We start from the raw sequence: 21563 nt of genomic DNA on the forward strand, positions 1-21563 counted from the left end.
TCTCGCTTTTTGTCGCCTGTCCTCCAATCAGCTTCGTTTGTTTTCAACAGTTCTGATTTCTGATTTTCTATATCTAGCTGTCTCTCTGTTTGTTATATATACTCGTACATATACATACATCTCCCAATGAATCACAAATCTGATTACATTCGTTGCCTTTCAATTCGATTGGGTTTGTTCTTTTTCCACCTTTTTGTTATTTGCTCTTTTTTTATTTATTTTTTTTATTTAGCTTCTCAGATCGTTGACAACTTTTGGAGCAGCATGACTTGGCCAGAAGTTCGGCGTGGTATCGCCGAGAAATGCTCTTATTCTCAATTATGCTATAGATATTTTGGTTTTGATTTCGGTTTTCGGTGGCTTAAATTCCATTATGCAATCAGTTAGGCCGCTCTGGCTGCTGCCAAGCTACGCAAGTTTATTGACCACTGGTTTATGGAGAGGGGATTTTCGGTGGGAAACATGAAACTAAATTCTATTAAGTTTTTGAAAGGCACGTTCGTAGAATTCTTGGGCAGATAGTTTTATAGATTCTTAAGAAACCGTTAAGGAACTGGGCTTAAAAAATGATCGATCTAAAGTGAATAGTTAAGATACTTAACTTGCTAGAAAAGGATCATTTAATTGAAGTGAGCTGTGCTCATCAGATAAGTAAACTGGAGTTGTTCTTTCATTTCCCGCCCATCGATGGGCACATCTGGTGCAGTGGCGGTGCACCTATCGAGGATCCCTATTCCGCATCTTTCTCATCTGTCTGGTGGCCTTCCTTGACCCGCCTCTTCCACTCTGCGCCCTGCTGTTGTCTGGAAAAGCGAGGGAGTGCTGGAGGAGATGGTGCGGACCGTGGAAATTGTTCAAATTCTACGTGGTCAGCATTACGCTACAAATTTACAAAATGAGAAAAGAGAGGAAAAAAGGGAAAATTTACATGCTGACAAAATAACAAACAGACAGGGCAGAGGGGCATCGGCATAGGTGCGAGGGGCTGCAGTCCTGACCGGCTTTATTTTTGGTCTGGTCTGGTCTAGTCTAGCCTGGCCTGGCCTGGTCAACGATATTTTTTTTGTGCTGCATAATCGTATCACTTTCAAGTGTTTTCGCGTTGCGCAACCTCAGCCGGCACCTTTCTATGTCTCAGTATGGCCAAAACTAACTGAGAATTGCATAATAAAAACAGACATATGAACCTACATAAGTTCGATGTTTAATTAGCCAGTGTAGTGTAGTGGCTAAACTATACTTGACCCATTGAGTACGCATGTGACTTTAAGGATGATGAAAGTTTCTCATTTTCAACGCTTGTGTTGCCCAGTTACTCCAATTGATTTTCCAATGCTGTGCTATTCAAATGAGGCTATTCAAATGGGTAGCCAGCAGCGAACTCATTCATAAGCTTCATTCAGCTTCTTCGGATTTTTTGATTTGGTGATTTTGTGGCAACTCATTAACAACAAAAAGTGGCGTAAAGTACAGATAATGTTGCCCACCGCCACCGCCATCTACACACATGTCTGTTAACAATAGTGCTGTACCAGCCCCCCTTCTTGCCCAAAATCTGACTTGGCTTCTTTTAGCAATTTCATTGTTGACACTATCCGCTGCCGCGGATCTGTCCTGTCATAATTGTTGCTCACTGGTTTTCTGTAACAGCGATTGCTCTTCTTTCGAGGATAGTGAAAAGTCATTGGCGAATTTGAATTCAATACCAGCAAAACCTGCACAAATACACTTATTTTCATTGTCGCGATGCGTTCGTGAAAACTGTACCTGTGTTGCACATTAAAGTGTTGGAAAACGGCTTGTAAAGCAACAACTGAGAACGAGTTTCCAAGTTCAGATGGCAAACTTTCAGTCTAGGGAAAGCAAATTGAATGTTAAATTTAAATATGCTTTGTTACCGAAAATGTTTTAAAACAGCCTTTGATTGTCTTTCACCGGATACGACCCTGCTTCTCTCTAAACCCCCTCTAATCTCCCGTAATTATTTTCTCAATCAGCATCGGCTTCTTTGTTATTGTTTCTTCCTTTTTTTGCGCCGGCAACAATTTAAACTAATTAAGTTGTAATAAAGCACTCAAGAAAACGCTCAAAAAAACCATTGAAGAGAAGAAAAAAAATGATTAACCAGGCGAGTTTTGCTTGTTCAATATTTCTGTGCTCTTTTTCCTACTGTTTTCTAGCGGCGATGGAAAAAAATTATACAAGCATCCAATCGAAATGCCCCCTCCTCACCTTGTTGATGATGCTGCTAATTTTTTAAGACCGAACCCCGAGCATTCAGCAAGCAATTTGACTTTTTTCCCTCTATTTGCTGGATTTTTGGTATTTTTGAAGTTTGAAGTTCACCAAAAGCGTTTTTTGGGCTCTACGGTGTTGGCCCGGTCTATTAGTTCAGTGGCCCATTAATGTGCATATTGCCTGCTCTTTTACCGACTCTCTTTTGGGTGATTCCATGATTGCGGTAATTGTGTTAATTTTTTTTCGGTAAATAAGTGTGTGTGTTTTCATTGGGCGGCGGTCTGGAAATCGTGCGGCTTTAAAGGCTGTGCATTTAGTTGAAAGGTATTGGGGTCAGTTTAAAATTGCAGCTAAATTGTGTCATATTATGCAGGAATTAAATACGTGTTTTAACACAATTAGCATGTTCATGGAACTAAAGTAATATCTTATAAAATGGAATTTTAAAGACAGAAAACTAGATACATATCGTTGTGAAACATTTACCCAAGCTCCTTTTATCAAAGCATTTTATCATTTGGCATGTCACAACCCCTCAAAAAGCGAGTCAAACAACATCGTCTACAGTTTCCTTCCTATATTTTATAAATAAATTGTTAACATTCTTTGTTATATTTGAGAAAAATGGCGGAATCAGACTCGGGAGAAAGTACGTCGTCGGTGTCCTCATTCGTATCCCGCTCGTCGGCGTCCTCGCGATTGAGTGAGTTTGTGGACGCCAAGACGGAGCTGCAGGATATATATCACGATTTGAGCAACTATCTGTCCAGTTTTCTAACCATTTTGGAGGAGAGTGTCCTCTTGCGAGATCGACAAATGCTGGAGCACCTGTGCGCCTTCTCCAGCAGAGTGGAGGCCATTGCCAAGGTACTGTCGCGCGATCGAATGAAGGTGGCATTTTTTGGACGCACCTCGAACGGCAAGAGTGCCGTGATCAATGCCCTGTTGCATGAGAAGATCCTGCCCAGCGCCATGGGCCACACCACCAGTTGTTTTTGCCAAGTGCAGGCCAATGGCTCTGGTGACACCGAGCACGTGAAGGTCGAGCAGCAGGAGCAGCACATGGAGCTGAGTGCCCTAAAGGAGCTGGCCAGTGCTCATTCGCCCAGGGCCCTGAAACCCTCGACGCTACTGCAGGTGAATATGGCCAAGAACCGCTGCTCGATCCTGGATTACGACGTGGTTCTGATGGATACACCTGGCGTGGATGTCACCGCGCAACTGGACGACTGCCTGGATAGCTACTGCATGGATGCGGATGTATTCATCTTGGTTTTGAACGCAGAGTCAACGGTTTCGCGCGTGGAAAGGCAGTTCTTCAAGGATGTGGCATCCAAGCTCTCGCGGCCAAATCTCTTCATACTCAACAATCGATGGGACAAGGCCAGCAGTCTGGAGCCGGAAATGGAGCAGAAGGTCAAGGATCAGCACATGGAGCGCTGCGTCAACCTGCTGGTGGATGACTTGGGTGTTTATGCCAATGCGCAGGAAGCCTGGGAAAGGATCTATCATGTCTCAGCTTTGGAGGCCCTGCACATACGAAATGGTCACAATCCGAAGCCCACGGCACAAACACAAGAGCGATATCAGGAGTTCCTGCGTTTCGAAAATGATTTTTCGAATTGCCTCGCTGAGTCTGCGTTGAAAACCAAGTTTGGGCCACACTTGCTGAGTGCACAGAAGATTTTAACCCAGTTGAAATCCACGCTGATCAGTCCTTTCATAGAAAAAGTTAGTCGTCTAATAGAGGAGAATACGGAGAGGAGAGCAAACTTGAATGCGGAAATGGACGACTGGGTAATACTAATGCAAGATGACAGAGAAGAGCTGCAGATTTGGTTCGAAGAACTAACTAATATGACACAACGTGTGGGTCAGAGCGTTCTAAACGACCAGATCAACACATTAATACCCTCGGCTGTGTCATCCTTCTCGCACCCATTCCACCCCGAGTTCCCAGCTCAAATTGGTCTCTATCAACGCTCTCTAAGTGCCCATTTGGATGAACTCCTTGAGGATCGAGTGCTGCAATGCCTCTCTATGCCACTGCAGGAAAAACTATTCCAAATGGAGAATGAACTGGAGCTTCAGACCACCGACAAATCGTACAACTGGCAGGTCATCTACAACGCGGATTGCCAATCCTATATGGCTGACTTTCAGCCAGATCTTAGGTTTATGTTCTCCCTGGGCTTTACTGCCCTGTGGCAGCGTCTCGAAGGAAATATACCACTGCACGCAAGTCCATTCCGAATGCCAAAGTTGCACAATGGCCACAAGAAATGTTTGCCATTGCCACCTTTGATACACGGCAACCATTGGCAGATGCTGGCATCGTTGGTCAAGTCCAAAGGTAGCTTTGGAACCGTATTGCTGAGTGCCCTGGCCATCCGCTCGTTCAGCTGGCCAATCGTGCTGATCCTTGGTGGCCTCGTCGGATCCTTTTACCTCTACGAGTACGCCGCTTGGACGACAGCCGCCCAAGAGCGGAGTTTCAAGAGGCAGTACGTCAGGCTGTTGCAACAACGTCTGCGGGCGGATGTGCAGCAAACCGTCAACGGGTTCGAGTTCCAGTTGCAACAGCACCTGGCTAAGGTCCGAAATGGCTGGGAGGCCAAGTCCAGTGAAACGCTGAGTGACCTGGAAGTGAGGACCGCCGAGCTGACCAAGCAAATAAAATCGATGGAGGTGCTGCAGCTGAAGCTGAAGAAGTTTCGGGACGAGGGACAGCTGCTGGCCAGTCGATTGGCGGAGTTTCAAGAGACCTACTTGAGCAAGGGCTGCAAATTATGAGAGGGTTATAGCAAATTCCAAATGTTTTTAAAAGTTTCCACTTTTTTTTGGGTTACCTAATTATTTATTGTAATTCCGTTCTTTTACTTTAAAATTGCTATGTTCTTGTTTGGTTATTTTAAAACATTAAACGATTATGGTCTCTACCGTTTTAAAGTTACTTCGTACCACGAGAGTCTTAGCCATGCAAATTTAAACAGTTTTTACTGCTGTTGACTGTTTAAATTACTTGATTAGATTGTTTTTCCTTCCTCCTAATGGCTCACACGCACACACACACGCACACTTTCTCACTGAGCAACATGCACATGCTGGGAATAAGAACGAGAGAACCAGTTTTGGCTCTTTTTTCTGTTTTTTTGTATTGTAGAAAACATCGGGCTTAAACAAAGCGTCCATGTTGAAGCGGCCAAAAGCAAAAGTACAACAGATACAAACAGGCCAAGCTGAACTCTAAGCTCCGCCCCTTGCTCACACACACACACGTACACACTCATACCCAAGCAGTGCGAGTGCGAGTGCGCATGAACAAAGGCAGCTCAAAACGGGGAGGAAGTGCATACGGTTGTCTCGCTCGCACGCATGCACTGGGTCCGCACTGAGAGCGCCATTTCTCTTGCGCCACTGCCGACGTCGACGTCGACAGCGAATGGCGGAGCTGCGACCGCGGCAGAGGCTTGAGCAGCGTTTTAGAATCGTATTTGAATTTTTATAAACGCTCGAGAAACGCTGGACGCTTGACGCGCGCGCAGAAAATCGCATAAGGGTAAAACTATATATATGTGAATGGATAATAACGCCACCGACTTCTTCTTCGTGGGCGTGGACAAGCAAAAAGGACTCTGCTCCGGCGAAGATTCGTTAACAACTCTGTGAGCCCGGCAAGGTGACGCGGCATTCCGATTCCGACAGTTCGAATCGCTCGTTCTGGCCAAGTCAAGTGTTTCGGCTCTTTTTTATGCCATGCCAATTAGATGATTTGAACATATTCTTGTTCGACTGTACACACAACTAATCATCAAACTGTGTCAAACATTAACCAAATTTTGTAAACTATTACGCGTCTGCATTTGTGCAAAAGATATACTACAACAAAAGCAAAAAATAAAAAAAGTGAAAGTTACCAAATCCAACAAAAATACATACCAAGCTCCCCATACTCAAGTGACCATTGTGCGATTCTAAAAAAAGCCCCTTACAATAATCAAAGGCATTGCAAAATAACTTAAACCCATTTTCCACACATACAATCGAATTGTGCAAAGCACAACAACAAAAAAACCAACAAAAAAATCAAACATAAAGACAACACAATACAAAGTCTGTCTGCAACGGAAACGGCAATATCGAAGTTGCGATTGGATTGCTTTTGCTTTGGCTGCTTTTAGTCGGCACGCCATTGTTGATTCTGCAACATTTTGGCTGTCAAAACGTTACATAATTGTCAAAGTGTTTGGCCAAATATCAACAACAATCAGCGCTTTATTGCAACGATTTGTATTCAATCTGCTCACAAAAGCCAACTACAACGATCTTTGCGACAATCAACGTCGAAAAAAAGCAACTAAAACAGCCAAGACCCATTTGACTTTGGCTCTACAGACGTTTGTGTTTCTTGGATTATAAACGCGAATAGTTCACAGATATCAACGGCGTCATCATTGCAGCATCCCTTGAACTAATAAACTAAACTAAAGGTTCGTAATGGTTCACTCTTTGTTCGATCATAATACCGAGTGTAGAGCTCTAGTATTGGCGCCCAACGTGGGGTGGAAGTTGTTGGGTAGATATGCAGTATTCTCTTTCTTCTATTTCGTTCTATTTCAAACAATAATTGTTTTTCTGTTTGTTTTCAATCTCTACTATAACCACCATTATTAGGACAAGTCAAGCCGTATTTACCGCTTCGATTAGGCTTATAATCTGAACAAACATAAGGGTAAGGGTACCGCCCAATACCACCCCAAAACTACACTCGTTGTCACCCCTGTGACCATATCAAGTAGCCGTCGGTGTTTAGTGCTCAATCAACCCCATTAGCGGCTCCATTACGGAACGCTCCCACAGTATTCCTCACTTCCTTCCGAGCGAACTTCCTGAAAGGTAACCGAAAATTGAAGTACCCACACTCGCATACCAATATGGTCAAACAATGCGTGGCCCCATCAACGCCTTCTGTGAGCCTTGTCGCCTAATTGCTGGTGACAGTTGACAGTTGCTCCTGGCCAACCGGACGACTAAACAAAGACCAGCACACGAACCCGAGTCTACTAATATTTTCGTTATCGTTTCGGCCACAATGCGAGCTGCGAGCTGGAAACCCACGAAACGAGAGGCAAACAATCAGCCCAAAGACCAAAAACGATAAGTAAACAATTCGAAACCCACACGAACGCATTCCAAAATTAACGGACCACGAATTGTTACCAAACGAGAAAAAAAAGGAAAAAAGAAGTTAAGCAATGAAGGGAGAACCCTAAAATAACAGGCTATAAGCCAGCAAGCCGAAAAAAAAACATGGCCAGAAGAACAGGCGAGAAGAGAAGAGAACAGAACAGAACGGGCCCAAAATGGTTGCGATGGAAATGGGAAAAGCTGGCGGGGGAATGAGTTGTTTTGTAACCAATCGTAAGAATAACAAAGCATTTGCTAGAATTGTGTTGGCCGGGCCCACAGAAGAACCACCAAACTGTTCCATCTCTGGTGTTTATTCTAATTTTTTGACCCGACTCAAGTGCCCCGGTAAAGGTCGTCGTCGTCGTCGTAGTCGTCGTCACACCACTTGAGTCTCTACTCTTCTCTCCTTTTGGTCTTTCTCGACCAAGTTGCGCCCTCATTTGAGCCTTTATTTTTTCGGGTTTCCATTTTGGCTTTATCTAGATGTGTGTTTGCCCACCTTGGGCTCTCTGCGTTTTCCCTCTTCGTGGAACTCGATGCGATGTTAAGTAGTAATTTTCTGATAATATCCAATACCCCCACTCAGTTCTTGACTTGGTTTGCTTTTTCCCGAGAATTTCCCAATGCAAATATTTGGCTGCCATCAATATTTGAGCAGGAATCAATTGTCTGCGAGTCAATTGTAAGCGATACACTTGAGGGAAGCTTTCTCATTGTTGTGCCTCGAGTTTAGTTTGTGTTTAGTTTGCCATATCTGGGAGCTGTCAAAACTGATCATCAATTAAGTGGAGATGGGGAATGGGGGTGAGACCGCAGGGAGCTTGGGAAATCGCTCATTTATTGCAATATTTCAATATTTTTCAGCTGCTTCCGTCAGTCGGTTTGTGAGTGAAGGAGATCTCTCAAAGATCACGTTTTTATGATTATGATTAATGATCGAGTGACTCTAGTTACTGTCCACTCTGTGATCTCTCCGCTGATCTTGCGAACTCAGTCTCGGTCTCCCACAGGAAAGTGCTACTGTTTGGGACGCTCCTTATTTACTTTCCTACTTTCCTGCCCCCCTGTGAACCTTTGAGCCTTCAAACTGTTTTTGTAGCAGAAAATTGATCACTCTCTGGGGAGTTTCGAGGCAAAGTGGGCGAGTATAATAGGGCATCCAGCTATTCCATTCAAATGATCAAAATATTTTCCCATATTTTCCATGCTATGATATGCTCACAAAGACATTAGCTCTGGGGAAATTGTAACTCCAAAGGGAATACAGTTTATTTATTACAAATATTGTGGGCGATCAAAAGATTGGATGCTTCCAATTCCTGGTAGTAGTAGGGATAGTTTTTAAAACAACAATACCCAAAGACACAGACCATTTTGACCAGAACTAAGAGCAAATCGTGAGGAGTTGGATTATATTGTTAAATGTTTCATTCTTCTTACTTCAGGTGAATACATTCGCTTGCCCCTGGATGAGTTGTTGAACGACGTACTCAAGCTCTCTGAATTTCCGCTCGAAGACGAGGTAAGTTCAATGCACCCCATCCATGGCTTCCTAAATCCCTTATCGACTTCTCCGCAACCACGTAGTTATCCAACGATCCGGCGGCCTCCACTTCGCAGGCAGCTGCCGCATTCAACGAGAACCAAGCACAGCGGATTGTTTCGGAGACCGGCGAGGATTTCCTCAGTGGCGACGGCATCCCGAGCAAGCAGCGCAGGATCGGAGCGGAGAACAAGGACAACGAACCGGAGAAGGTGGACGGCGATAGCTTCTCGGTGAGCGACTTCGAGGATCTGCAAAACTCCGTGGGCTCGCCCCTGTTTGACTTAGATGAGGACGCCAAGAAGGAACTAGTCGAGATGTTGCAATCAACGGCTCCGCCATACCACCACCCTCATCCGCACCACGGCCACCCTCACGCTCATCCCCATAGCCACCACCATGCGTCGATGCACCATGCCCATGCCCACCATGCTGCCGCTGCAGCTGCCGCCCACCAGCGTGCTGTGCAGCAGGCCAACTATGGCGGTGGAGTCGGTGTCGGTGTGGGCGTGGGCGTTGGCGTCGGAGTGGGCGTGGGCAGCGGCACGGGCAGCGCCTTCCAGAGGCAGCCAGCTGCCGGCGGATTCCATCATGGCCATCATCAGGTATGTGTGCATCGATCGTAATCCTCACCACAGACAAAAAGCAAAAAGAAGGTATATTTATTTATAATTTGATGCGGATGCTCGGTTCAAGTGCTGCCATCCGTCGAGCGCTCCACATACTTACATGCATACACGTGTATGTACAGCTGCGGTCGAAATAATAGGGACTTTGAATAAATTCTTGGGTTCTAAAACAAACATATTAGATAATGTATTTGTTCAAAAGATAAATTCTGTAGGCAGAAATTTCGTTATATTTTACTTGGAAGTTTGTAAAACTTAACCAATCAGTTTACAGAAGTTTAAATTATTATTTTTAGCATGATTTAAAAACTAAACTTTAACCATATGACTCATATATCAACCTCAGTTGTACAAGCTGGTGGTGTATACATATGTATTCATTTAAGGATCATTTGCACGTCGCTTTCGTTATTCTTGGGCCGCTTCTCGTTCTGGAGTGGCTCTTTTCACTGTTCGGTTTTATTATTTGGTTTTTCTTTTTTTTTTTTTTTTTCGTTCTTCGTGATCTGCCTTCCATTTCTTCTGGCTCTTCACGTGGTTTGGCCTCGTCCGCCGACCTCCTTCCTCGCGTTCTGTGCTGTTCTGAAGCACTTGATCTTGGGGCTGCTCTCCTCAAGAGGAGCCGTGTTGTTGCTGTTTGTACAAAGCTTCAAATCTGGTTGTACATATGCTCCCCACCTTGCCGCCAATGTCTCTCCTGGCCCGAAAGTCAAACGCTTTTATTCCGTTTGCAGCCACAAGTTCGTCAATCAAGTTCCCAGTCTTCAGTCTTCCCTCTCTCCCCTGAACTCTTCAATCTTCGCCAGCTTTTTAGCCTCTTCTTGACGGACGAATTCTTGTATTATTATTTTTTGGCTTTTGTTGTAAGCGCTCATCAAAAATGTACGGCAACAGCTACAAAATCATGGCAGTGAGGCGAATGCGAGCAATGTTGAGATAATATATACATATAACACACATACACATAGTCTCCCATCTTGGTTTATACCTCGACTGGGCTGCTTTTCAATTTTGTTACGTTTTCTAAAGATTTTTCTTAACACGTTTCTTTTTTAATCTCATTGAGTACTGATCTTGATTAGGTAGCTTTGGACTATGAAAATTTGAGATACATATTTTCTGTCAGAGATCTCGTGTTTTGAATGAATAGAATGTTATAATATTGCTTTCTGCGGAGCCAATAAAACTAATCCACCGCAAGTCTGAGTCGCACAAGTGCTTCCTCAATGAAGTGCTTCCTGAACCTGTGCTCAACCTTTGACCTGCCTGCTCTACCCGAGAAAGAGACGGCCATAGAGTGGACAAAAGAGACAGCAGAAAGCAGTCACGAAGTCAGCGGCAATTACCGTAAAGCCATTTCGCCGGTAGCAAACTCATGAACTCAGACACCAGCTCGCACAAAGGGAAAACCACAGTGGTCACCCCGAGTTGGTGGATTAGGCCTAGTCCGGCGTGTTTGATGTGGTCCGTTCAGTTAGTTTTCCCCTACGGTTTTTGTGAATGCCAGCGGGTTGTCGGCTCTCGGCACTTGGCAAAGCCATTTAATGAGCCAGATGATCGGTTATTCGCAGGATTCCGCAGAACTGCAGTCGGCCCAAATCCTTTGCCGACTCTCTGGGGAGATTTGCCAGTTGCCATTTGCCATTTGGAAGATTCCGTTCAACGGAAAGTGTCATTAGGCGGCTTTGAGCTTTGTTTTTCCAGCACTTCTTGCAGCTTGATCCTAGCGCGAATAATCATTATGCAACTTCCTGATCGCACTCGATTTGCCACATTTGCCATTTGCATTTGCATTCATTGATGATGTGCCTCATTGCAGTGGCTACCTGTGCCCTAAGGTGGCTAGCTATCTCTGCACCGCGAGAAATTTCGTAAGAAAAGCATCAAACTGCTTCAAGGAAAGTTAGATGATTGACAGAGAACTATAGCTATGATTGATGTTTGAGAATTCTTGCCAAATAATTGTTTCATTTTATAACTAATAACTAATATCTAATTGCAATCAGTAAGCTAAATTTTTTGGCAGTGAGGAGTGCGAAGTGGGGCGGTGTTTCGTTACGTAGACTTTTTGCTGGGGGCCTGAATATTTGCATTGTTTCTTTTGGCCTCTTGTCTCTTGGCTCGCAACGCTTGCAATGCGCCACTTGACTTTTCCGCATGGGACCGAAGTGTTTATTGAATTCGGTGGCACTTTGCCGCGTCGCCTGCCCTCCAATTTGCCGCTCCACCCCCTCCCCCTCCCCCCTCGCAGCAGCTTGATTGCATCTTTTGAGCTCCGCTCGGCGGTAGCCCCTGCAATTAAATCCCCATTTAGCGCGCGCGAATTACAAAAAAAAAAAAATTTATCTCCTAATGTCCGTCCCTTGCCCCCGCTGCCCCCCTTGCCCCCTAATCGCCCCTTTGCACGGCTTTAATTATGTGAATTTTAAATATTTGCAAAAAGCTTAGCGCTGCAAAATCAGCGCAAAGTGAAAAAACAAAAAAACTTTATTAATTATTTTACAGCATCTCTGTTGTGCTGCGTTGTTTTTCTTCGCTGTAGTTTTTTCCCTGCCCAACTTTTTTGTATTTTTTGCTGCTGTACGATTTTAATTCAATTTATGTAAACAGTTTGATGGCTGCGGAGGCTTCAGTTGCGCCTCGAACTGCGAAACTCAGACTGCGGCTGTCATGGGACTCGATTTGTGCACACACATAAATCAAGTTAATGACAAAAAAACACACGAAACTACCGCTCAGGTGTGATGGCTGGTTTCTGGCGGGGATTTGCTGGTCGTTGGTGGTTGGCAACAGGGACCAAGTGGAATCCATAATCTATAGAATATAGTAGTTCAAGTCGTCTGACGTCGCCGAATATCGGTGAATCCCGGCTGGCCATTGATGGATTGGGAATTTCGCGGAAATATGTTCAGCAGCTATCGAAAACAATGTGTTTGTTTTGAAGATTAAACAGCCATTTTGGGAAGTCGTTTAATTAAAAATAGGGTTTTCTTACTAAATGTACTTGTAGCTTTTAAATTTCCATTTAACTTTATTTTGAGCATCAATGTTTTTGAGGAATTGCCTGCCATTAATAATAATTGTGTATAAATGTGCATCATATTTTGTATAAATTGAGCAAAAATGATCAATGAGCTTTGAGGTAATTTACGGTTCATTTAAAAATAGTTAGTTGTCTTATAGGTATTATTATTCACAGTGAATAGCCAATGCAATGTGATTATTTGCACATTAAAGGGGAACTAGAAAAGGCACCTACTTGAATTAAAAGAACTAGAAAACGTACTTTCTTGAATTTAGAGAACTAGAAAATGCAGCTTCTTGAATTTAAAGAACTAGAAAATGTACTTTCTTGAATCTAAAGAAAAGCCGCTTCAAATTATAATCTTAATCTAGCGAAGCCCGCATGACAACCGTTAATGGGATCGGCAATAATGAAAAACTCTTAAATGATAGTAATTCCCCCTATCAAATATGCCATCTAATGCACCTACCTCCCATTTCTACGCCGTAACGGTTGAGGTTGAATTAAAGGTTCCGAAGAATCGATTCTTGTGCCCACAAAAGCCCCTAGACGATCGCACTCTCGATGCATCCAGATCGATGCATTACTGCATGTGTGCAGTAGTAAGGAAGGAGATGGAGATCGGCTACCGTGTCTAAGTCGGCGGTTGGATTTGTTTGCGTGTGAAGCGTAACAAACAATGGCCAACACCAGAAGTTAATGACAAGACAGTGACAATTCAAATTACACATGCGCGATGCGCGTTGCGCACTCACAGATACAAAGATACCAAGATACAAAGATACGACCCATACATACAAGCGATACAAGCGACTGCAACTGGCTGAAGTGAACGCCCAATGGCTCCTACCTACCTGCCACCTCCGTTTTTGGTCTGCCACACATACACACATACCTGTTTGCGTTTGCGTTCAGGAGCGTGTTGAGGCATTCATTAGATACACATGCGAATGGTGAGATACAGGTTGTTTGCACACACACACATGGTTGCATCTCCTCGGAGTATCTGTGTGAGTTGCCTTGGCTACTGTCATTCCGTCAGTCAGTCAGTTGATGCTGGTCAAACGACAACTCAACGTCAACGCGCAAAGGAGTTCGATCCGAATCCAGAATTTGGATTCTTTTGTCGGAATAATCGTTTCTCGGTTTCTTGGTGTCTCGGTTTCTCGATTTTCGATCCGTATCGGCAATGTCAGTGTCAAAGTGCATCAGCATCAACGTCAGCCAGATATAGGTGTCCATCGCATCCGAAAGATCTTAATTGCACGCGGCGGCGGCATTTAGCATTAAGAACAAATTGGTGCCGCCAAAAGGAAGGGAAGAGTCGAGTCGAGTCGATAAAGGATCGCAGTTCGAGGAATATTGATTATTATTATTATTCGAGTGTGAGTGTGAGTGATTCAGAAGAGAGTCAAATATGAAATAATAATACCCTTGCGCATTCGCCCACGCCACGCGGTGGCTGCGGAATTAGTTGAACAAATAAATAAACCCACCGGTAATTAACAATAACAAAAGGCGGCCTAATGAAGTCGTAGTGGTAGTCTCACGATCTCCGGCCATCAGTCAGCCCAGTCAGCCAAGTCGGCCCAAGATGCCCAGACTTACAGAGCCAGCTTTTTACAGAGGAGTCTTAGGAAAACAGAAATATAAAAGGGGCAGGGGGGTAAAAATGAAAAATAAAGAAAAAACTGAAACAAAAATACAACTGGCTAAGACCGCTGGCTGAGCTGCCGCGAACCCCGAGCACTTGTCAATTTGAAAGATACGAATTTCATTTCAATTCCACATTGATCGATCTGGCAGTCAAATCGCCAGACCGATACATTGTGCACGTTTTTTGGCTTTACACACCGAGAGTCGTCGACTCTGATTTCGAGCTGGAGTTGAAGTCAAAGTCGGATGGCAGAGTGCGGAGTTGGAGACTCTGACAGCCGGGAGATTGTTACTTGTAGCGCAATTTGAATTCGGTTTATTGTCTGGCCGGCGCGGCGCGTTTCTAGAGAATTCCCCTGGCGGATGATTGATCGGTTATTGAGTTATAAGTTTCGTAATTCCGAACCCTTCTCACCTTGTTAATACATCAACGCGGCTAAGCGACGAGCGCCGTATTAATCACTGTCTTTAACCACCACCTTCTCCCCCTCATCTCCCCCCTTGCAGAGCCGCATGCCGCGTCTGAATCGCAGCGTTTCGATGGAGCGTCTTCAGGACTTTGCCACCTACTTCAGTCCCATTCCCAGCATGGTGGGCGGGGTATCCGATATGTCGCCGTATCCGCACCACTATCCCGGCTACTCCTACCAGGCGAGTCCCTCGAACGGAGCACCCGGCCCGGCGGGCCAGCATGGCCAGTATGGCAGTGGCGCCACTGCTGCCCTGCAGCCACCGCCACCACCACCGCCGCACCACGCGGCCATGTTGCACCACCCGAATGCCGCACTGGGCGACATCTGCCCCACCGGACAGCCCCACTACGGGCACAATCTGGGCTCGGCTGTCACCTCCAGCATGCACCTGACCAACTCCAGTCACGAGGCCGATGGAGCTGCCGCTGCTGCGGCCGCCTACAAGGTGGAGCACGATCTGATGTACTACGGGGTAAGTGGGATGCACCTCAACTCGCCATGCAGCGTCTATAAACGTTGATTCCCTTAGAACACCTCATCGGACATTAACCAGACGGATGGCTTCATCAACTCGATTTTCACCGACGAGGATCTGCACTTGATGGACATGAATGAGAGTGAGTATTCTGTTTATATAGCTTTAAAATTACGAAAAACTAAAAATTACAAAATATTGTAACAAGTTTATTAGTTAGATGATATATGTTACCTACCTTAAGTTTCTCTCAGTGCTGAGCTTTCTGCTTGCCAAAAAGTTCTCTTGAATGATGAACGAGCTTTGGGTCCGTTAAGTGGATTGCGCATCGGTGCCGAATTCCCCATCCACTTACCGCGAGCTTTCACTCAGAACAAGCGGAAGAGCGAAAAGCGTAAAGCGCGTGCACAAGCGACTCAAGCACAGATCAGATCCACTCGGCCCATGAGCTTTTTTTACAGTTTATCATTCTTGCGCGATTAGCATACAAAATTTTGTACAATTAGTTCACAGTTGAGTGTTTAGAGTAGAAGGGCGCGGAGCGGGCGCTCAGGTTTCGCGATTGCCACTCACTTGCGATTCAGACGACAACCAGCGAAAATAACAACAAAAAAGCACTCACTCAAGAGGCAGGGCGGAAAGCAAAGCGAAAAGAACAGAGCGCGAGGCAGAGGCAAATCAGTCGAACACGAACAATCGAATACGATAGTAAAGTAAATATTAGAACCGACGCGACTCGAAAATCCATTTAGCCATACATATCTACAAATATATATATATATATATGCAGTAAATATCGCAACGCGCAACGTGCCGTAAAGTTAATGTAATTAGCATAACCAATTTGATAAAATAATGACGCATTTCGATTAAGTGTAGCAGATATACCAGCTACCTATGCACATATAAGTAGCTATATAATTCAGCTCAGTGTGTTTTTTTAAATTCGACGAGTGTCGAGCGTTCTGTAGCGCAGCAGCATCCCAAAAACGGTGAACGGGCAATCCAACAGGTGAGAGTGAGTGATATCGGGGAAATGGAAATGGATCGGAAAATGCTCTGAATCGCATGAGGTAGTGGGTGGTAAGGGGGTGGTGTTATTTTCGGTGTTGCCAAAAACGAAAGAAGAGCGAAAGCCCTCAGAAATATTTCACTTGTGACCGCGTAACAATTTTTTCATTAGTCATGCCGCACGGCGATCTTTGTTGCTGTTTTCTGATTCCGTTTCTGATATCAGCGGAACGTTCTTAGCTCTCGCTCTTTCGCTCTCTCTCTCTCTCTCTCGGGCAGTTTCCCTACCGCTCCCACTCCCGCTGTTGCTGTCGCTGCCTAATGCCCGCTCAGCAAGTTTTTTCTTTTTTTTTCATTTCGTTCATTTTATTATTCGCCCGCCTGTTTGCTGTTTACTATTTTTAAACTGCTGAGTCATCGCTATTCGAAACAATAACGTTAAAAAAAGCTCAGAAGAGCATAGGAGAGTAGTGCTAATATCTTGAATAGTTGTTAATGTCTGGACGCAGAATTCCAAAGGAGTTCCTGGTGGAGTTCACGTTCTTCACGTTCTCGTATATACGTAACGTAAGTGGGTTACGTCCTAACGAAACAAAGACGTTCCCAATTTGGATTTTCATATTATTATTAAGCTCTTTATTTTCTGCACATCATGAAACGTGTCACTGGCTTTAACGGTTATCTTTATGGTTTCCCTTATGTCTTGCGTTCAGTTCGTCGCTGATAACTCTCCTGCACAGTTACAGTGCACTATCGCTATAGAGAACCCTCACTCTTTACTGTTATTATTTCGATCAAGTTGATAATGCATCTGGGAAACCTGAAGCAAATAGCGCTATAAAGATCATGATTAAAAATACAGCTTATAATTGTTAAAGGTTCATAAAACAGAGCTTTCGCTATAGGCAGAGTGCGCCGTAATCTTATACGTGCTCATACAAAGTATCGCATTTTGTCAAGTCATCAATGTTTATGGTTTAAGCTTTGACCTTGCTCACAGAGGGTATAAATACACGAGAGCTCGCACCAATCAGCTTACGAATTGATTTGTCTAATTAGTTGCAGGCGCGCAATAATGCCAGATTGCACATGGAGATTATGTGTTTTTGGTTGGATCAGAAATTAAAAAATAAATATGTTTATATATGCCCCTTGGGCGTGTCTCATTTTCCCCGTTTAGACTGTGATTAGATATACTCGGGGGCAGCAGATCTGACTCCTTCTTATCAGCAAGATGTGGAAAAGTGGCCAGGTATTTGCGAAACGCACACGCACACGCTTATTCCTTATCGCGCTAAGATAAGATAAGTCCAGTGAAATATAGAAAATGACTGCACAGTTTTTAGTACCTCTGCTCATTCCGAGCGGCGAAACTGAATGCTGAATGCTGGTCGTAAATTTGTGCTGAATAATCGAAGCTGCGAGTGACTCAAGACGACGTGTCTTGCGATAAGGGCGATCCCTAATCAACCCCGTCTACTTGAAGTGGGTCAGGCCAAAAGCAGCAGCACACACCACTAGTTGGGAAACTAGTTCGATTTCGATCAATTGAGAGGATAGCCTAAGTGAATATTGCACTCGTAGTGTAGGTATTTCCATCACACGATTGTAGCCATAAACAGATATGTATTTAGTTCAATGGAAAACTTGTTAAGTTTGGTGATAGCACCTTAAGTATGTACTTTGATTATGAGCTTAGGTAGCTTACTTTGAGGTAGTAGGATTGCAGCCCTTTGGCTCGCTTTAGTGATTAGGGCATACGATTGCAATGAAGTAACAGCTTATTTAATAATAGACTCTATTAACTAACCCACTATCTTTTTAATTGCAGGCTTCTGTCGCATGGTTGACAACAGCACCAGCAACAACTCCTCGGTTCTGGGCTTGCCCAGCAGTGGACATGTTAGCAACGGCTCCGGTAGCTCGGCACAACTTGGGGCGGGAAATCCGCACGGTAACCAGGCCAACGGAGCGTCCGGCGGCGTGGGCCCAATGAGTGGCTCAGCTGTGGGCGCTGGAGCAACAGGAATGACCGCCGATCTCTTGGCCAGCGGCGGTGCAGGTGCACAAGGCGGTGCGGATCGCTTGGACGCGTCCAGCGACAGTGCTGTCAGTTCGATGGGTTCCGAGCGAGTGCCGTCCCTCTCCGACGGCGAGTGGGGTGAGGGCAGTGACTCCGCCCAGGATTACCATCAGGGCAAGTACGGTGGCCCCTACGACTTTAGCTACAACAACAATTCGCGGCTTAGCACCGCCACACGTCAGCCGCCGGTGGCGCAGAAGAAACATCAGCTGTACGGCAAGCGGGATCCCCATAAGCAGACGCCCTCGGCTCTGCCACCAACAGCTCCACCAGCTGCCGCGACTGCAGCCCAATCGCAGAGCATCAAGTACGAGTACGATGCTGGCTACGCCTCCTCGGGAATGGCCAGCGGTGGAATCAGTGAGCCAGGTGCAATGGGACCCGCTCTATCCAAGGACTATCATCATCACCAGGGCTACGGCATGGGAGCCAGCGGCAGCGCCTTTTCCGGCGACTATACCGTACGACCATCGCCCAGGACTTCGCAGGATTTGGTGCAACTAAATCATACCTACTCGCTACCCCAGGGAAGTGGATCCCTACCCAGACCCCAGGCTCGCGATAAGAAGCCTCTGGTGGCCACTAAAACCGCTTCAAAGGGATCGAGTGCCGGCAATAGCAGCAGTGTCGGCGGCAACAGCAGCAGCTTGGAGGAGGAGCATCTGACACGCGATGAGAAGCGCGCCCGATCCCTGAACATACCCATTTCGGTGCAGGACATCATCAACCTGCCCATGGACGAGTTCAACGAGCGCTTGTCCAAGTACGACCTTAGCGAGAACCAATTGTCCCTGATTCGCGACATTCGTCGGCGTGGAAAGAATAAGGTTGCTGCTCAGAACTGCAGGAAACGCAAACTGGACCAGATCCTGACCCTCGAGGATGAGGTGAACGCGGTGGTGAAGCGCAAGACCCAACTCAATCAGGACCGGGATCATTTGGAGGGCGAACGCAAGCGCATCTCGAACAAGTTTGCCATGCTGCATCGTCATGTCTTCCAGGTAGGTGTCACTCAAATGCAGAACTGCATGGAATTGATTTTAATATACTAATTAATTTCTCTATCTTGCAGTACCTACGGGATCCCGAGGGAAATCCCTGCTCGCCGGCGGACTACAGTTTGCAGCAGGCTGCCGATGGCTCCGTCTACTTGCTACCCCGGGAAAAGTCCGAGGGCAATAACACGGCTACGGCTGCCTCCAATGCTGTTTCGTCGGCCAGTGGAGGAAGTCTGAATGGCCATGTGCCCACACAGGCGCCCATGCACAGCCATCAGAACCACGGAATGCAGGCGCAACATGTGGTCGGTGGGATGTCGCAGCAGCAGCAACAGCAGCAGTCGAGGCTGCCTCCACACCTGCAACAGCAGCAGCAGCATCATCTGCAGTCGCAACAACAGCAGCCGGGAGGACAGCAGCAGCAGCAGCACCGCAAGGAATGAAAGTACCTGTTGCGAATTGCCGCAACTAAGAGTTGGTTCACTAGTTTCCAGCGCGGGCAGCAGCATCGATCCGAGCAGCAGCAACGACAACAGTTTGATTACCGCTACGACATGTTGAACAACAGTTATCTGTACTACTGAGCGGCGATTTGGATATTCTTCTTCCTGCATGTTGATGCCGCATGTTGCTGGCAACACTCGATGCACCTGCTGCTTTCGGCCCATTGGAGCTCTTTCATTTATCGCACCAATCCTCCCATTTTAATGGTTTACTCATTTAGTCAGCATGATTGTTATTTATTTTTTAATTAATTGATTATTTGGACTCGTCCAAGTCCTTCTTGCGCGCTGTTGTCCCTTCTGGACAGCGCATGCGAAGCCTTTTACTTAATTGCAATTACTAAAAACAATACTTGTGATAAAACAGCTCTTGAACTCCGAATTGTATGCGCTGCGAAGCGCTAGCTGACAGAAAAATACGCAGAAACAGATCCGAAAAGAATGTAATTAAATATGCTTCAGATGAATTTGTAAATCAGTAAACAAATCACATTCACAACCAATCCCACACATCCATTTCTCATCAACGCGTCGTCCAACAATATTTGATGGTGAAACCGCTTACATCTCTATAATATTAGCTTGTAAAATATGAAAACATACGGATGGATGAAGAGAAAAAAATGTATAAAATAGACGATAGGAAATCACACACAAACACAAAACGATTGTAAAGGTTGGAAATATTGCTGGACATTTCATGAATTACGGGCGTAAGACACTTACTTGTAAGCTATCATCTAGTGAGAGATCTACCACAGCGGTAAATAGTTGTAAATCGTTCTAAACTCATAAGGCATTTATCAAAATCCCATACACAAAAAATAACACAAATTAGCCTATCACGTCGAGCTAGCCCATAGCATCTGTAAATACATAATTTAATCTTAGCTAACATTTAACCAACCAGCGCTAGGCTACGGAAACTAAGAGTGTGCTAACACACCTCAAAGAAACTAAAGAAAATACTAAAAAAAAAAAGGAAAGAAACGAAAAATTTAAACAAAAATAATGGCTCGTGCTAGAGCATACCGTTAACTGTCTTTGAAACGGTTTAGTAGATAAGCGATTAAGAGATATTAATATTTAATATTCTTAAACATGTCCTACAGCATAAAGAGTTTAACTTTAAACTAAGCTACAGCTACAGATACAGATACGATATCAACTTAAACAAATCCGATACGAAAACAAAACGTAGATCTATTGTTAATATAGGCATATGTATTTTAATTGTTGTAATGAATTTCGCGCACATTTGGAAGTCGATTGTTGCAAGTCGAAATCGAGAACTACGAAATTCAATAAAAATGCGCAACTTTAATAAAAAGATTATTTGTTGTAAATGGAAATTGAACTAATTACCTACTAGTGTACTACTACATAACAAATACATAACAAGAAACCCCCTTCGCATATTCTATTAACATAAATTGTGGTACGAGAAGTGCTTAGACACCAACAATGTCCTTGATGCGCTATCGAGAGCTTCCAAGGATCTCTGAGCACCTTTGACCAATCCCTGTACTTGTATGTCGCTATATATTTGTGTATGTTTCATATGAGAAATTTGTATGCTTTAAAAATGATAAACTTTTCCTCAGCTAAACAAAGAACGTCAAAATTAAAGAAAAACACTACAAAAATATATCTACTGACTTTTATTATTCTTTCTGTAGTGGTTGTGCGAATCCCCAGATTATGAAACTATAATCTTAAAGTGAATCATTTCATCCAGT

The 21563-nt window shown here is 44.8% G+C and overlaps 2 protein-coding genes across 6 annotated transcripts in view; both read left to right on the plus strand.

The window, feature by feature from the left end:
* Window positions 1-21472, plus strand: part of LOC122619451 (segmentation protein cap'n'collar) — a 42157-nt gene extending 20685 nt beyond the window's left edge. For 3 of the 5 annotated variants that reach the window (XM_043796407.1, XM_043796406.1, XM_043796408.1), the window contains 6 exons: window positions 8874-8950; window positions 9016-9576; window positions 14789-15226; window positions 15284-15371; window positions 18072-19324; window positions 19396-21472. In XM_043796407.1, coding sequence (XP_043652342.1) covers window positions 8874-8950; window positions 9016-9576; window positions 14789-15226; window positions 15284-15371; window positions 18072-19324; window positions 19396-19764 — 2786 coding nt within the window. In that variant the 3' untranslated portion in view covers window positions 19765-21472. The other 2 variants (XM_043796410.1, XM_043796409.1) reach the window with 2 other exon arrangements.
* LOC122619452 (transmembrane GTPase fzo) lies at window positions 2764-5191 on the plus strand. The gene has a single exon (XM_043796411.1). The coding sequence runs from the start codon at window positions 2863-2865 to the stop codon at window positions 5029-5031; it is 2169 nt and encodes a 722-aa protein (XP_043652346.1). The 5' UTR covers window positions 2764-2862; the 3' UTR covers window positions 5032-5191.
* Window positions 21473-21563: the final 91 nt, after the last annotated feature.

This window comes from Drosophila teissieri, chromosome 3R, assembly GCF_016746235.2.
Source record: "Drosophila teissieri strain GT53w chromosome 3R, Prin_Dtei_1.1, whole genome shotgun sequence".
Lineage (NCBI taxonomy): Eukaryota > Metazoa > Arthropoda > Insecta > Diptera > Drosophilidae > Drosophila > Drosophila teissieri.

Bases quoted from the DNA above. Each gene is read 5' to 3' on its own strand.
- LOC122619452 (XM_043796411.1), top strand. From the start codon at position 2,863: ATGGCGGAATCAGACTCGGGAGAAAGTACGTCGTCGGTGTCCTCATTC.